The sequence below is a fragment of the Drosophila kikkawai genome, chromosome 3R, assembly GCF_030179895.1.
Source record: "Drosophila kikkawai strain 14028-0561.14 chromosome 3R, DkikHiC1v2, whole genome shotgun sequence".
In the NCBI taxonomy this organism is placed as follows: Eukaryota; Metazoa; Arthropoda; class Insecta; order Diptera; family Drosophilidae; genus Drosophila; species Drosophila kikkawai.
The window spans coordinates 31,575,591-31,589,926 of NC_091731.1; the positions used below are offsets into that span (position 1 = coordinate 31,575,591).

A 14,336-nucleotide genomic window follows, 5' to 3' on the forward strand; every position below is an offset into this window, starting at 1 on the left:
TTTCCCCAACTAACCCGCATAATGTGCTTACGCTTCATCGATTGACCGTTGTCTGTGTGTATTTGCGTATTTGCTCTTGTGTGAATGTGTGTATAAGAAGGAGGGGTGAATAAGGTCGAAGGTGAGCTGCTGCTGCTGCTGCTGCGTGCTGCTAAAAATGTTAATGCAAATCATTGGGGAAATCAAAAATGGCTACAGAAACCCCCCAACCCCTGAACCCCTAGAAGCTAAAAACCCTCGAAGCTTTTCAGCCTCCAAACATCCTCCACAACCTCGCAAAGTGCAAGTGAAAATTGTGGCCAAGATTTTCGTAGTAGGCATCCTCGCTTCATGCAATTTGCAAGGGTTTCCCAAGTGGCCTTTCCACGCTGCTCCATCCATCTATTCCATCCATCCTCCTCCCGCCCCCCATGAGTTTGTTGTCAAATTTGCGCAGCAGCAGCCGCTTCCAATTGCAGTGGCAAAGTCATTAGCATAAACGTAGAGCGGCGAAAAGTAGCAAATCCATTAAGGCTCCAGAATGGATCCAGCAACCAGAGAATGCCACACGGCATAGGCACTCGACACGAGCGGCTGCTGTTGCTGCTGCTGTTGCTTTTGGCAACTCTTTAAAGATTTATGAAGCGTCAAATATTTATTATGCCCGCTTTGCAATATAAGGCAGTCGAGCACGCGAGCCTCATCTTGGCACGGAAATAGTCCATGGCGAAAGGAGACGACCATTCTCCTAAGCCTTTGGTCCTTCCCTGTCCCCTCGTTCTGTCCTCGCCTTACAAATCCACCTGCCTGACTGCCAGCCTTCCTGGCCCGTGCGAACACTTTTTGAAATTGCAAAGCGGCGCAAATAAATAAAAACACATAAAAAGTAGGCAAACGCAGAGCCAGAAGAAGCTCGAGACTGTGAGCCTTCTCGGCGCAGACAGAGGCGGAAAATAAAAAGCAAGGCATAAAATAAAATAAAACTCAGGCGGGGAAATGAAATGAATGAGAGCGCAGCCCACGATGATGGGTCCAAGGAAAGCCAACAACAGAGCACCGAAAGAAAAACTATTAAAAGTAAAATTGTAGCTTAATTGGAAAGAATTTTCTAATATTTTAAAAAAAAAACTTAATTCTAGGAAATACAATTTGTTTTATGAGAATTATAAGAAATCAGATTAAAAAGCTTTTGAAACAATTATTAAGGGGGTCTAAAAGTATAAAATACATTTTAACTTTAGTTAAATCTATATAAGAAAATGCATAATATACCTTTAAATAGCCTAAACTTCATGTACAATTTACAGAAATACATAAATGATGACAGTTTTAGATGAAAGAGTTCCAAATAGTTGAGATAGCTTAAAAATCATATGGGAATTACTGGAGAAAGTTTTAAAATACAAAGAAAGAAACTAATTTTAATATAATGGTTTGTATTTATTGAAACAAAAGTCCTTAAATTTTATATAAATTAGAAAACACCTCGCTCAGTGCACAAAAATGCAGAAGGGAAAGCAAAACAAAATCAATGCGCGAAGCAGGCTGAGCCCGAGTCTTAGTCGCACTTTTACTTTTCATTTTCCGGGGAGGACAGGGCTGGATGGATGATGACTAAGGGGAGAGTGTGTGTATGTGTGGCACTTCAACCCTTTCAACAACTCACGAGGACACGGCTCCTGCAGCAACCTCTTCGCGTGGCGTTGAAATATGTGGCCCCAAATATGAAAAATCTTCGCACGAGTCTCTCCCACATTCATATACTCTCGTAAATATATATATAGCATATTTTTGCAGTAGAATCAGCAACAGGAGCTGGAGCACGTGTGTGCGGCGGATCCACCCTTGTTGCTCAGCAGTTTGTTAAAGTGTTGAAATATGTCAAACATCGTCGAAAACCATTTTATTTGACTGAACTGGGCGCGACAGTCGTCGTCGGCGGCGGCGGCGGCTGCCCTTTGAGCGAATGCAAAACGCTTGGCATATTTTTAGGCACACACAACCAGTGACTAATGATGATGATGTGTGTGTGTGTCCCGCGCCGTCTCTGTCTTTTGCGCCCAACTAATGAGGCGCATAAATTGTACACACAAAAATCTCCACGCTCCAGAACAAAGTTGCAAATTTTATGAGCTTCGCAGGCTAAAACAAGCTGTCAGCAAATGTTGCTACACTCTGAAAAAATATAGAAAATAAAAGAGAGTAATTAAGAATATTAATTTGCAAGTGGCTTTATATTTTTCTTAATTTTATTTGTGAGTCTAAGAACAGGCAGTATTATCCTTTAGGCAGAGACTTTCCTTAGATTTTCTTAAGTGCACCATAGACAATATCTCGTGGCCAAAGGCACCTACCCACCCACACATATGTGTGGCTCTGACTCCCCTTTGAGCTTGTCTACGAATTCAAGCAGTTAGAGACAATTTAATTAACGCATTTTAGCTGTCTCCCCTGCCAGCCTGTTCTTTGCTGTCGTCTGCTTGTCATTTGTCATTTGTCAAGTCAGCTGAAGCTGTTGCCTACTTTTGGCTGCCCTCTCTCTGCTGACGGGTCAAAAACGGAAGAGCTCTACTTTTGCGGAAACTGGAATAGAACCTAGAATAGAGGCCCAGAGCCCAGCGGACCAGTAGACCAAAAAATCGTGAACTAGAACTGGTAACTGGGCCTAAAAACCACCGATTCGGTGGCGGGGATCCATTGCGCATCAAAGGAGCTGACGAAATGCACGTCACGCTCCAATTTGCATGCCACGCCTTCGTGCTGTCCTTCGAGTCCTTCGACCCCTTCACTCCCACTCATCCGAAGGGACGAAGGATATAGCAGCCAACCAGGCCACATGGCCAAACAAAAAAGAGTTTTGGGAAAACAAAAACGGAGCAGCGAACCCGAGAGCCAACCGCAATTTGGTCATGTCCAACTCAATTTTCGTTACGTAAACTGCATCATATGCCGGGCATACGAATAGGACTTTAGTGTTGGACATAACCTTTTAGTGCACTTGAAGAAAAGTGATCAGTTTTGAAGGGTATATATTGGGAGATAAGGAAAATCTATAGCTTAGATGAAGGAATAGGGTAAATGGGATATTAATGTTAATGTTAAAAGTAGGTTTTAAAGGTTAAATCTTTCAAGAAAAGATTTATAGCATACTTTTAGGTGCCTGTAAAAGTGATTTCAAACCGTAAATTATGAAAAACTGAGCATTTTTAAAACTATTTTCGTATTTATTTAAAAACTATACTTACTACTACATTCTTAAAACCCTCTATTACCATTTTCTTATGTGTAAAAGTCTAGTTTTCACCTTGCATGTACATATTTTGTTTTCGCTGACCAAAATAACGCCGCAAAAAAAAGGAAAAAACGAAACCGAAAAAAATAATTCCCCAGCCGAGCCTCGATGGCGGCTTCTCAGGCGCTTCAAATTTAATTAAACATGCACACGTGAGCAAATGCAAATAAATAAAAACTTTATGGCTTTTGGCCATGGCCAAAAGCGTTGGAAAAACCAACCGGCAAACGTGTGGGCGACTCGGCTCTACTATATGCGTGCGTCTCAGCATTGAGCTCTCGTTGTTTGGTTTTTGTGTTTGCTGGTTTTTGGTGTTTGGTGTTTGCTAGTTGGCGTGCTTATAAGTTTTTAAATTTGCACAGGCCAACCAAGCGGCAGTGGTGAAATAAATAGAATATATTTCTATTTTTTTCGAGACACACGTTTTAAATTGAACGGCTTTTCCCGTTTTCCCACTGGTTTTTTGTTGCATATTTTGTCATCCCGCGGATGAATGATTTATGCAGTGGCAGCTGCTGCAGAAAACATTGCATTGGCGGTAACACAATTTAATTGAAATGCACTTAAGGACTTAGGCTCTCTTTCGCTCTCTCTTTCTGGTTGTATTACATTTTTTAATTACGAGACGAACTACAGCTTTGCATATGCGATTAAGGGCTTAAATACCATCAGCAGCTGGCAGGCTGCTGTTCCCGTTCCGATTATGCAGCTGACAAATGTCATTTTCTAAATTTTACAACTCTGAAAGTGCAGAAAACTCATATGCAAGCACATGGAAAATTTATGATGAGCATAATAAAATAGAACAAAAAACAATTTAACTTTTGCCTGGACACACATTGTGGACAAAAGGGTCAAGAAGAGTGGCAACCAGCCAGCCGTATAAATCCTGCTGCTGCGGGATTTTTGTTAAAAACTGCATAATTCATATGCAAGGGGAAAGGAGAGAGAGAGAGAGGAGTAAGGGCAAAGGGCAAACCAGCTTGGAGTCAAGCCGCAAAAGAGCTGGCCCCGGCCCTGTTGTATTTCATTTAAAATTTACAAGTTAACAATATTAAATATTAACAGTTATTTATGCATTTTTCGGCACAAATCAAAAATTTACATACATGGCAGAAAGTTTCCTCGTCGTCGACGTCGTCGTCCTCGCTGGACCTCGTCACAAGATGAATGTGTTGATGCATGGTCCTGGCATGGCATTTTTCATATATGCAGGATCAGAGACACACACACACACATTTTCCACATTTTATTCGACAATATTCTCTGGTCCTGTGACTCTGATTCCGATTCAGCTTCAGCTTCGGAGCTTCTTCTGTTGATTTAAATAATTTGCTTTTGGCTTTTGTGTACTTTCTGTGTGTGTGTGTTGTGTTTGTGGGAAAATATTTTTGGCATATTATGTGTGCTTTGCTTTGTTCATTGTTTGACTATGAATTTTTGTTTATTTGCCACAGCTTTTCGTCCAGCTTAAATAATAATATTCTAGACTTTGCTGCTGCTGACGGGCAAACAGCAAATCAATCTTAATTTATTCAAATTTATTGCCACAACTTGAGTTGACTTTTTGTTGCCGTGACAATTTTGTTGAACTCAAACGGAAGCTGCCGAACAATGCGAAAAGTTTACTATAATTTCTATACAAATATTTAGCTGTAATTTTGTTTTACAAATTTCTGGAAACTGTATTCTTTTTTTCTTTGGTTTTATTGTCTGTCTGTGTCTAGGCAATGGCCAGACGAGTATGCTTCTAATGCCTTGGCAAATATTTACTAATTTCTAAGCTGCAAAGTCTTGGCTGGCGAAAACTTTTACATTTTCTGGCAAAAACTTGCGCTGCCACCTCCGCCCTTTTCCCGCTCAAATATGCAAATGAGTTGAGATCCGAAACTTGCCTGCTGGTAAAGTGCCTTGAAAGTGGCAACAAACAAGGCCGGCAACAAAAGCATTAGCCTAAAAAGTGCATTGCTCGGATCCTATTCCAGAATTCCGCTCCTGAATCTGGTATCCCTTATCCCGAATCCCGGCTGCGGTTGCAGAGTGCATTTCGAGGCAGACGAGAGAGGAGTCAAGGAGTGAAAAATAAATGGAGTGTGTGACTGGCAAGTGGCCGGGGCCCAGACCCAAAACATCGGGATTACATTTACACAGGACGTCGGCAGGCGAGGTCGGAACGGGGACAGGAACAGGGCACTGGGCAGGGAGGCGGAGCACGACTTTTGGTAATACGATGATGGTGCCTGTAGATGCCCTCATGGTCCAGCCTTCACTTGCTCCTGAATCCGCCTGGATCCCGGCGCCTGCCTTCCTTCATTCCCTTAGTGTGTGCTAGCCGCGAAAATGCCAACAAATCATTGCCAGGACAACCAGCCAGGCCAAAAGCAGAGCTGAGCGTATACACAGTTAGAAATTAAGGTATCTAAAGTAGGGAAATTAAGCTATTCATTTTTAGAGTTTTGGAATTCCAATGTATTAAAAATCTAAAAAAGAAAGGACTTTCTAAAAGGGTTTTCTTAACTTTGAATAGTTTTTTAGAGCTTTTAAAATCCTTATAAATGTAATTGAACTATATTTGAAATAAATAGGTTTTAATTTCTCAGTGCATTAGCAGCAGCCGGCAGCAGACAGGCATCCAGCAGCTAACAGGCAGCAACATCATCATCAGTCTGAGCCTAAGCCGCATTTTGTGGATTCAGATGTTGCAGTGGCACACTCTCCCACACACACACTCGTGCTCGCACACCTACCACCTGCCGCGTACCTGCAACAAACGAGGTGGTTGCTGCCAAGTGATTTCTGGTCTAATGTTTTTTAATGTTGCTGCTCATGCAGCTCATGTTGCAGCCATGTTGTGTGTGTGTGTGGGTGTGTGTGACGCTGATGATATTGTTGCTGTCGACAGCAGCGGTTGCTTTGGTCAGCTCACCGTTGTTGTCAAGTTGAAAGAGTTGAGGGAGGTGAGCAGAGGCGGATGAATGCACCTGCAAGGACACACTTTTCGAGTGGAGAGAGAGCAGCCCTGGCTAATTTTTCGCTCTTTGTGTTTGAGGTAGATGCTCTGGAGTCGAGTCTATTAGCATTTGACAAAGTTGTCCGGCGGTTTGGCCTCACAAAACCTCTTTCTCTCTCCCTCAGTGTGTGTGTGTTGCGGCTCTGTTGCCGAATTTGACACAACATTTGTCAAACCGCAAAATGGCTGCCACAACGTTACTTTCATTATGCAAAGGGTCAGCCAGACAAACAATGGCATCAACAGGAAGAGCAACAGCCATAGCGGTTCGGTTTCATTCTCGCTCCCCAACAGAGATCCAACCAACCATCCATCCATCCATCCACCCATCCATACCCATCCTTGTTTTCCTTAACCCCTTAATGACATTTGAGTTGGTTAGCCCCGTTTGTTGGTCAGAGCCGGGCTAATAAGCTGCGATTTATCAGCTGCCAAACAGGACAGAAAACCCCTCGTCATAATGATGGCAAAAAATAGCAACAAAAAGTTGTAATCAAAGGGAGTTTTTCGCTAAAATATTTAAAGAAAGTTTGAAACTATTAAAAAGGATTTTTAAATAAGCTTAAATAATGTTTTTTACTTAAAAGACTTGAGTTATAAAATAGGAATTTAAGTATTTATAATTTTTTAAATATATCTTGGGCTTAGATTTTCCTATTTATCAACACATTTCTGTGTGTTTTCCTATATTTATTACTTAAAATCAAAAATATTATATACCCACCCTGAACGACAGTACAAAAATATGTTTCAGCGAATCGATCAGTCATTCATATGCATATTTTTGCTCTCAAAATCGCATTACAGAAGATGGAGTACCCCCGGCGTATGCGTAATTTCATTGCTTGCGGTTGACCAGGAAAATTGTATTGCGAAAATTTGCCAAATGCAATTGTCACAGCGTGATTTAGCTGCCAAAATCGATGACAGGACTGGCAGGACTCTGCTGGTCCTCTCTCTCTCTCTCTGTGCGTGTGTGTGTTTTTGGGGATGAGAATAAATATGGCCGTTAGAAAGAGGAAAAGAGGAAATCAATTAGTGCAAACATATTTGGCAGGGCGCTAAAAGCCTTGACAGATGATGATCGATAAATTAGCGAGAGGCCTAGGCCCTCGGGCGGATGTGTGATATTACTGCGTACATATATATTTATGAACTGTGGGGAAATTATTTATTTACAAGTTAACGCTTGACCGCCTGCTGATGCTGATTTCCCCCCCTCAGCCAGCTGATAAATATTTGATGGGGCTTTTTTGTTGCCATCCAGCCAGCGAGCCTTGTTTATTTAGCAACAATTAGCAGCTTACAAGCCAGGCGTATTATTGATTTCCATATGCATAAGGATTAGCGAATGTTTCTGTTTTTTCTCCCATATTTTTCCCGCCCTCGAAGCATGCATGCAGTATGTATTTTCTATGCAAATGGTGGGTGTAGATGTTGTTGGGGCCATAATTAATAATTTAATTGCTTCTGTTTATCTCTTAATTAAAAGGGATTTATTTGACCATTACAATACAAGCGGACACGACGCAGGCAGCACTTTACTTTTTATCGCCTTTGCTAATTAAGTTCCATAATTAATGGCTCAATATACAATACATATACATATTATTGACAATTGAGGCAAAGATATTATCCCCCTTACGGCCCCACACAAATCTGACCATCGCTTGTCGATGAAGATGACCACAAAAAGTGATTAGGGACCGGGCTTAATTAGATTTGATTGCTCAAAAGATTTGACAAAACCAATTGCAATAAAGCAAATTCAACATGCTAATCAAATTGTCTCTCTCTCTCTCTCTTCTCTCTCCCTTTATTTACAGGTGAGTTGCCCACAAGATTATGGCCAAATGCCGGCTCAATTAGTAAGTAGAAAGACCGACAAATTCCACTCCACTCCACTCCATGTCCACTTCCACTTCCACTGGGGGCCGAGGACTACAGAAGGCCTGTCAGCAGCAGCAGCACGCCCTCAAGTATGCTACACTAATTTAATTTCAAGGCATATTTGCAGTGAGTAGCGTCTTTTCTGCCTATTTGGCACAAACCTAATTAGCCGCGAAAACAATGGCAACCAACCGCTGGCAGCGCGTAGCCCTCTCGTAGCGTAGCCCCGGCTAATTTCCATAATTGTTATTATAGAAATTCAGCAGCCATAAACAAAAGGTTAGTTACTTGCCTAATGACTTGAAGTGCGTCCTGCTTGGGGGCTTCAGACCTAGGGACTCGGGCCTCTGCTCTCAGCTCCCTTGACTTGATAAACATGTAAATGCGCTTATCATCCTGCTAGGCAAAACTTTTCTCGAGCTCTCTATCAGTTGATTTTTGAAGTACACGTTAAGAAATTAGAACTGTGATGCTTCTAAATCAAGGAATAACCTTAAAAGTAAGGCTTTTCTTCAGTTTCTTTTAGATCTCAGGCATTTCTGATATAAAATACTATAAAAAACCTTAAAAATTGCCTAAAAATCTCTCCGATAATCCTTCAAAAATCATTTCTCGCCGTGCAGATAAAAACCGCGCATTCATAACCCGACAAAGGCGAAACCTCTCACCCAATGCGAAAATGATAGCTCACAACTTTTCAACTATTTGCCAAGAACACAGGATAGGGTGGTGGTTTTGTGTTTATATATTTTCTGTTTAGTCACCCTGCCAGAAGGTGGAAGGGAGGACCAAACAACCCAGCACTAATTAGGCTGTGGCGTTGATTTTTATGCGCCTCAAAATTGAAACGAAAGAGCCGGCCGCCACACTAAACGCTTTTAAAGACAGATCTTAAAGGCTGTTCTACAGAACTTTTACGAGGCGCAGACAGCCAAGGCCCAAGAAAAGTTGAAGAAGGGGGCTAAAGTCGAGGAAAAAGTCGGCCTACAAAAGTTCTACGTTGTTCGCTGCCCGTTGAACTTTACAACTTTCGCAATACTTGGCCCTTCGCCGCATTCAGTTGTTTGTTTTTGCCGACTTTCGGGCCGTGTCCTGGACAAAGTGACGACTTCAACCGGACGCCTTTCAATTATTAATGCCCACTGTATGCCAGTGCCAGTGCCACAGCCACTGCCATTGCCATTGCCACCGCTGTAGTGTAGTTTAATTAATTAATTTGACAAAAGTTTCGAATTGAACTTCGGCAACAGTCTGGCTGGCTGGCTGGCAGTCGGTCTGCGGCTTTAAAAGCCAGTCTTAAATAAGTCCAAATCAATAAAACAAAATAACCCAAAAATACAAAAGAAAAGAATAAAGAACTCTGGAAAAAATCAGTAAGCAAACAGTAAATTAATTGTTATTTGTATGCAAAAGGCTTCTCTTTTACGACTACAAAACAATGGCATAAGAAAGGCGGCATTCTTCTGGCTTTTCCTGCCTACACACACACACACATTCACATTGTTTTGGCATTTTTGCTACCTGGCACCGGCTAGCTTATGGATATTTATGAATTTATGAATATTTCAAATGAAGTTTTCATTAAGTGCATACATATCCTTTGACGTCGAATGCAGTTGTTGCTGGAATTTTCCTTGACTTTACACATACACACACATTTCTGGGCAAATTCCTCTGATGCCTAGATTACGAATTTAATTAACAATCTGCTCTTAGCATCGCCTTCGCCACCTGCTCCTTTTTTGTGGGCCAAATCGAAATTGCAACAGGAACGGCTGAAATGTAACAACAAAAGGGCCTGGCACCACGACCTCAAAAATGTTTATGCCGCACTTCCGTTGCTGGTTTTGCTGCTGCCGCATGAGTTGGCTATAATTAAAAATGCTATTACTGCCAACTTCATATAAATTTTTAATTAGCAATTTTTGCTATTTTCCTACTTTGTTGCCGCTGCTCGGCACTCGCCCACCCAGACCATTGTAGCTGCTGGCGAACTTTTTAAATTAGCACTTTGTTAAACACCCTGACGAAAAAGGTAGCATAGCATCCTGCTCGGCATAAATTGTTTTTTAAAAGGATTTCGTCCATTGCCCCCTGCTCAGTGCTGTTTTCCAACGCCCCCTCCTCTTGGATTTGTTGCGGAGGCCACAATTTTTGAGGCAACCGAAGAACGCGTGCCACGGCAGCTGTTCGCACGCATTAAGCTCGTTGTGGTGCGGCAGCTGTCATAAATTTTTTAGATAACAACAAAAGCAGGAGGACATGCCACATACACGGCAAGAAAAGTGTCCTTCATGGCTTCTGTTAAATTATTCAGTAATCTTACCCTTAAGATTAAGAGAAGGTCTAAAAGACACTTTAAGACAAAACGAAATGCTTTAAAGCCAAAATGTGACTATTTTCCTTTGAAAACCTATTGTAATTTCTGTTTGTGTATCAAATAAAGCCGCATATAAAACCAAAGCCTGCTTATTTGCGCTTTAAAACTTGATTAGCATGTGAAAGGATCGTCGCTGACTCTTTGGCTCTTTGGTAATTATTAGATTTTATGCATGGCCGCCGTATTACCACTTTTCCGACGGCCATAAACAGACGCAAATATTGACAATTATGGCCTATAATTTGACACCCATCGGTGGCAGAAGGACACGCATGAGGCCAAAAGGGTTAACAATTTAAATTAAAAGAGCATCAGTCAGGCGAGGCTCTCAAATGTGCATATACTTTACGATTCAGCAGCTTTTGTGTGTTATTTGCCCATTCCGCCCCCTGACACCCCCACAACACGCACATTTCATGCATTTTAATTAAAATTAAGTTCATTTTTATTACCACCACAGAGAGAGGCAGAGAGATAGGGAGAGCTAGTTCGTTTTGGGCGCAATTTTTACAATTAAATAAAGATTTTATTATCATATGCCAGCACGTCTTTGTCTGTAAATATTTAAGCTGCAGGCAGGCAGGCAGCCAGCAGGCAGAGCGTATAAAATTTACTTGAAGGTGTCGCGTCGGCATATTTTAAAAGCGTTTTTGTTACCACCAGGCAGCAGTAGCAGCAGCAGCAGCAGCTTCGCGCCAGTTTACTTAGCCAACACACACAGACACCCCGAGCCCTTCATATATGCAAATTTATGTGACATTGCGGCAAGCACGCGTTCACTTTGGCTTAAGGCTCTCTCTCTCTCCTCGCCCAAAGGAATTTCCGGTGTTGTGTGCGGTGGCTTTTGTTTTCTAGCTGACGCTGCAGCAGACAAAATGTGGCCCAAATGTATGCAAAGCTTTGTTTAAAGTGTCATACAAGCGATACGAGCTGGTGTGTGTGTGTATATGTGTGTGTTTTTGTGCGACTTGTTGGCAATTTAATAGCTCCGCGACCTGCTCCGCCGTTTATGCATATTTAATAGTTGCTATTTTTGCTAAGTGCTCAAAATTATCGTCAGCAACTGAGGCATCCACCGAAAATCTGTCGCTAAGCTCTTAAGAACATGAAGCATTTACAGAGTTTGGCGGGTCGAGTCATTAAGAATGCACAGGGAAAAAATTCACCTGGAATATTTAAGTGTTTTCTGAGATGATTTCTAGAATTTTCTATGATTTATAGAAAAGGAAATTGTGTTTCCCTGAGATGTAAAGTTAATAATAAATCAAATTTTAAGTTTAAAATTAATTTTAATTGGTTTACTTATACAAAACTTTAAATTTTGTGGGGATATTTAGACCTAGCTAGAATATTTGTATATTTATCATAATGAATTAGACATTTTTAAACCCAAATATCGAAATTTTTGTAATGCCCGCTTTTGTGACACTTGAAAAATAATATTTCCCTTTTCTATTTTTGGCCACATGACACAAAAACCGACTAATTAAATGTCTGCCTCAACAGGCCTGGCCTGTGCCTGCCTGCGAAAAGTTACTCTCGACCCTCTGACTCCCTGACAAGTTACACAATTAGCAGCTGGCAAACCGAAAGTTGCTCAAACATTTCAATGAATTCTCCAAATTCTACTCTCTGGCTCTGCGGCAGAGAAAGTTTAGCCCACCGAAAAACCCATTTTCCGGGTCCCCCATTTCTCTGCCCTGCGAAATTTTCCATCAGATGCTAATGAATTGCTGTAACTGACTTGCTTCTAGTTCCGAGTCCCAGGATTTATGCCATGAAAATTCAAAGGTAAATAGCATTTTTACCCGGGGAGAGGGTTGGGGGGTTGCAAACTTTAATCAAGCGATCCCTTTGTTTGCCAGCCACGCCCTCCCTCCTCCCTCATCTCTATCAAGTTTGCATCAATTTCAATATTCCCACTGTTTTCATTTAATTTCAGCAACTTAAAACTTAATTGTGCGCTTCCCTACTTCCCTTTTTAGTTTTTTTCTTTTTTGCTTTTAAATTTGCAAAAATTAAAGCAAGGAGGAGGTCCTCGCAACAGGTTGCCACAACACAATCTCTCTCATATTTGGGCGAGGGGGGGAGAGAATGAAAATGCCGGGGAAAACACCAAGATGAGATTGCAACGCAGCAGGTCCCGGGTCGGGGTCTTGTAATTTGCAGCACAGCCAGCGACAGCGGCAATGATAGTTTCCCCACCGCTTTTCCACCTCCAACTCCCACTTACTTTCCGTTATGAATAGCCATTGAAGCGGGCGAGGAAATGCCATGAAAATTCTGGGGAAAGACCTAGGTACTGTGATGCTGCTGGCCCCCCTGCAGCTTCATCATTTAAAAGCGCATTAAAAAGTTTTTAGATTAATTTCGCTTCTTGTTTTTGCCACTGTTTGCTACTTACTCTTCACTGCTGACGTTTTGTTTTCGCTTAATGTGGCGAATTTTAATCCCAAATTGCTGAAATTTAAAACTCGCTAAAGTCTGTAGCATAATTTCTGTGGAAAAATATGCTTATTTTTTCTATCTTCCTTCTCGTGGCTGCAACAATTGCTCCAGTTACTAATAGGTTTTTCGTGTTCAGGGTTCACATACGTTTATTTATGAGCTAACATGCAAAGTGTAGTTGCTGCTGCTGCACTGGCAATTCAATAGCTTTTACCTTTTCAATACACATTTGCCAAATCATCAATATTTTTCCTCATCTTGCATCTGGGAACGATATACAAGCATCGTCCCAAACAGGAGGATACTGCACTGAGAAAAGTTGAAGGATACAAAAGGATATAGAATAATAGATACATTTTCTGGATATAGAAATTGAATTATATAAAAATATTTGTAAAATGTTATTAAGCATTTTAATATTTTAAAAATATTTTAAATTATAAGACAGTTTTTCTTTGATTTCAAAAACCCCCAAAATACTCTCTAATATGTTCCTAAAGACCCTCTGAAAATACCCTAAAAACACTCCTACAAAACCCTTAGGAACCTACCTTAAAAACCCCTGAAAACTTCCAAAAAAATCCCCTTAAAACCCCCATTAAACCTCTAAAAAACCCCCTAATATCCCTTTTAAATTTTCTAAATAATTTTTTTCAGTGCCCTTCTGGGGTTAACAATGTTTGTTCTGTCTGCCAAACGGGTCCAGGTGATCTGTGGGGTTTGGGGTTGGCCCTGGCACTCGCTTTCACAATCATTTTCAATAAATTTATCTGCAATTTCAGTGGATCCCCACTCGCACACACACACATACAACAAATTTATAGAAAAGAGGAGCTCCTTGTTGTCGCTCGAATTCAATTCCAAGCAGATTTATTTTTCCACCCAGTTTTCCCATTCATAATTTTCATCAGAAGAGAGAAGCCCCGTTCGCTTTTTATTTGTAGGGCTTTTGCTGCTGGCTCTTCTAATCCGTCGCTGATAATTCATAGAGCAGAATGCGATTTTATTTGGGTCTCCACTTGACTGGGTCTGGCATACTATATATATATAGTATATTTACTCTTCCGAATCCTTTTTCGAATTTAATTTTTATTATATTCATTTCTATGCGGTTTTTTTTTTTGGGTCGACCTTTCTCGCCACAAATTATACGCAATTAAGCAAATTTGTCTAGGTCTCCGAAAGGAAAATGGGTAAAAAAAAAATCAAAGCTCCTTGGTCTCAGGTCACTGATTAACAACCCCGACAGCCGGCAGCAATCCTATGAAAACAAATTGCAAAAAAAAAACAAAAAAGGATAAATAAAAATAAAGAACAATAACAGGGAGCAACATGTA

At 41.1% G+C, this 14,336-nt stretch overlaps 1 protein-coding gene across 18 annotated transcripts in view; it reads left to right on the top strand.

Annotated features, from left to right (window-relative positions):
• LOC108077683 (polypyrimidine tract-binding protein 1 heph) overlaps window positions 1–14,336 on the top strand; it is a 170,015-nt gene that overhangs the window by 102,827 nt on the left and 52,852 nt on the right. For 10 of the 18 annotated variants that reach the window (XM_070287490.1, XM_070287492.1, XM_070287491.1 and 7 more), the window contains one exon: window positions 8,108–8,149. The exons of the other annotated variants lie outside the window; for them this stretch is intronic. In XM_070287490.1, the coding sequence (XP_070143591.1) occupies window positions 8,108–8,149 (42 nt within the window). The remainder of the gene's footprint in view (window positions 1–8,107; window positions 8,150–14,336) is intronic. 18 annotated transcript variants of the gene reach the window in all.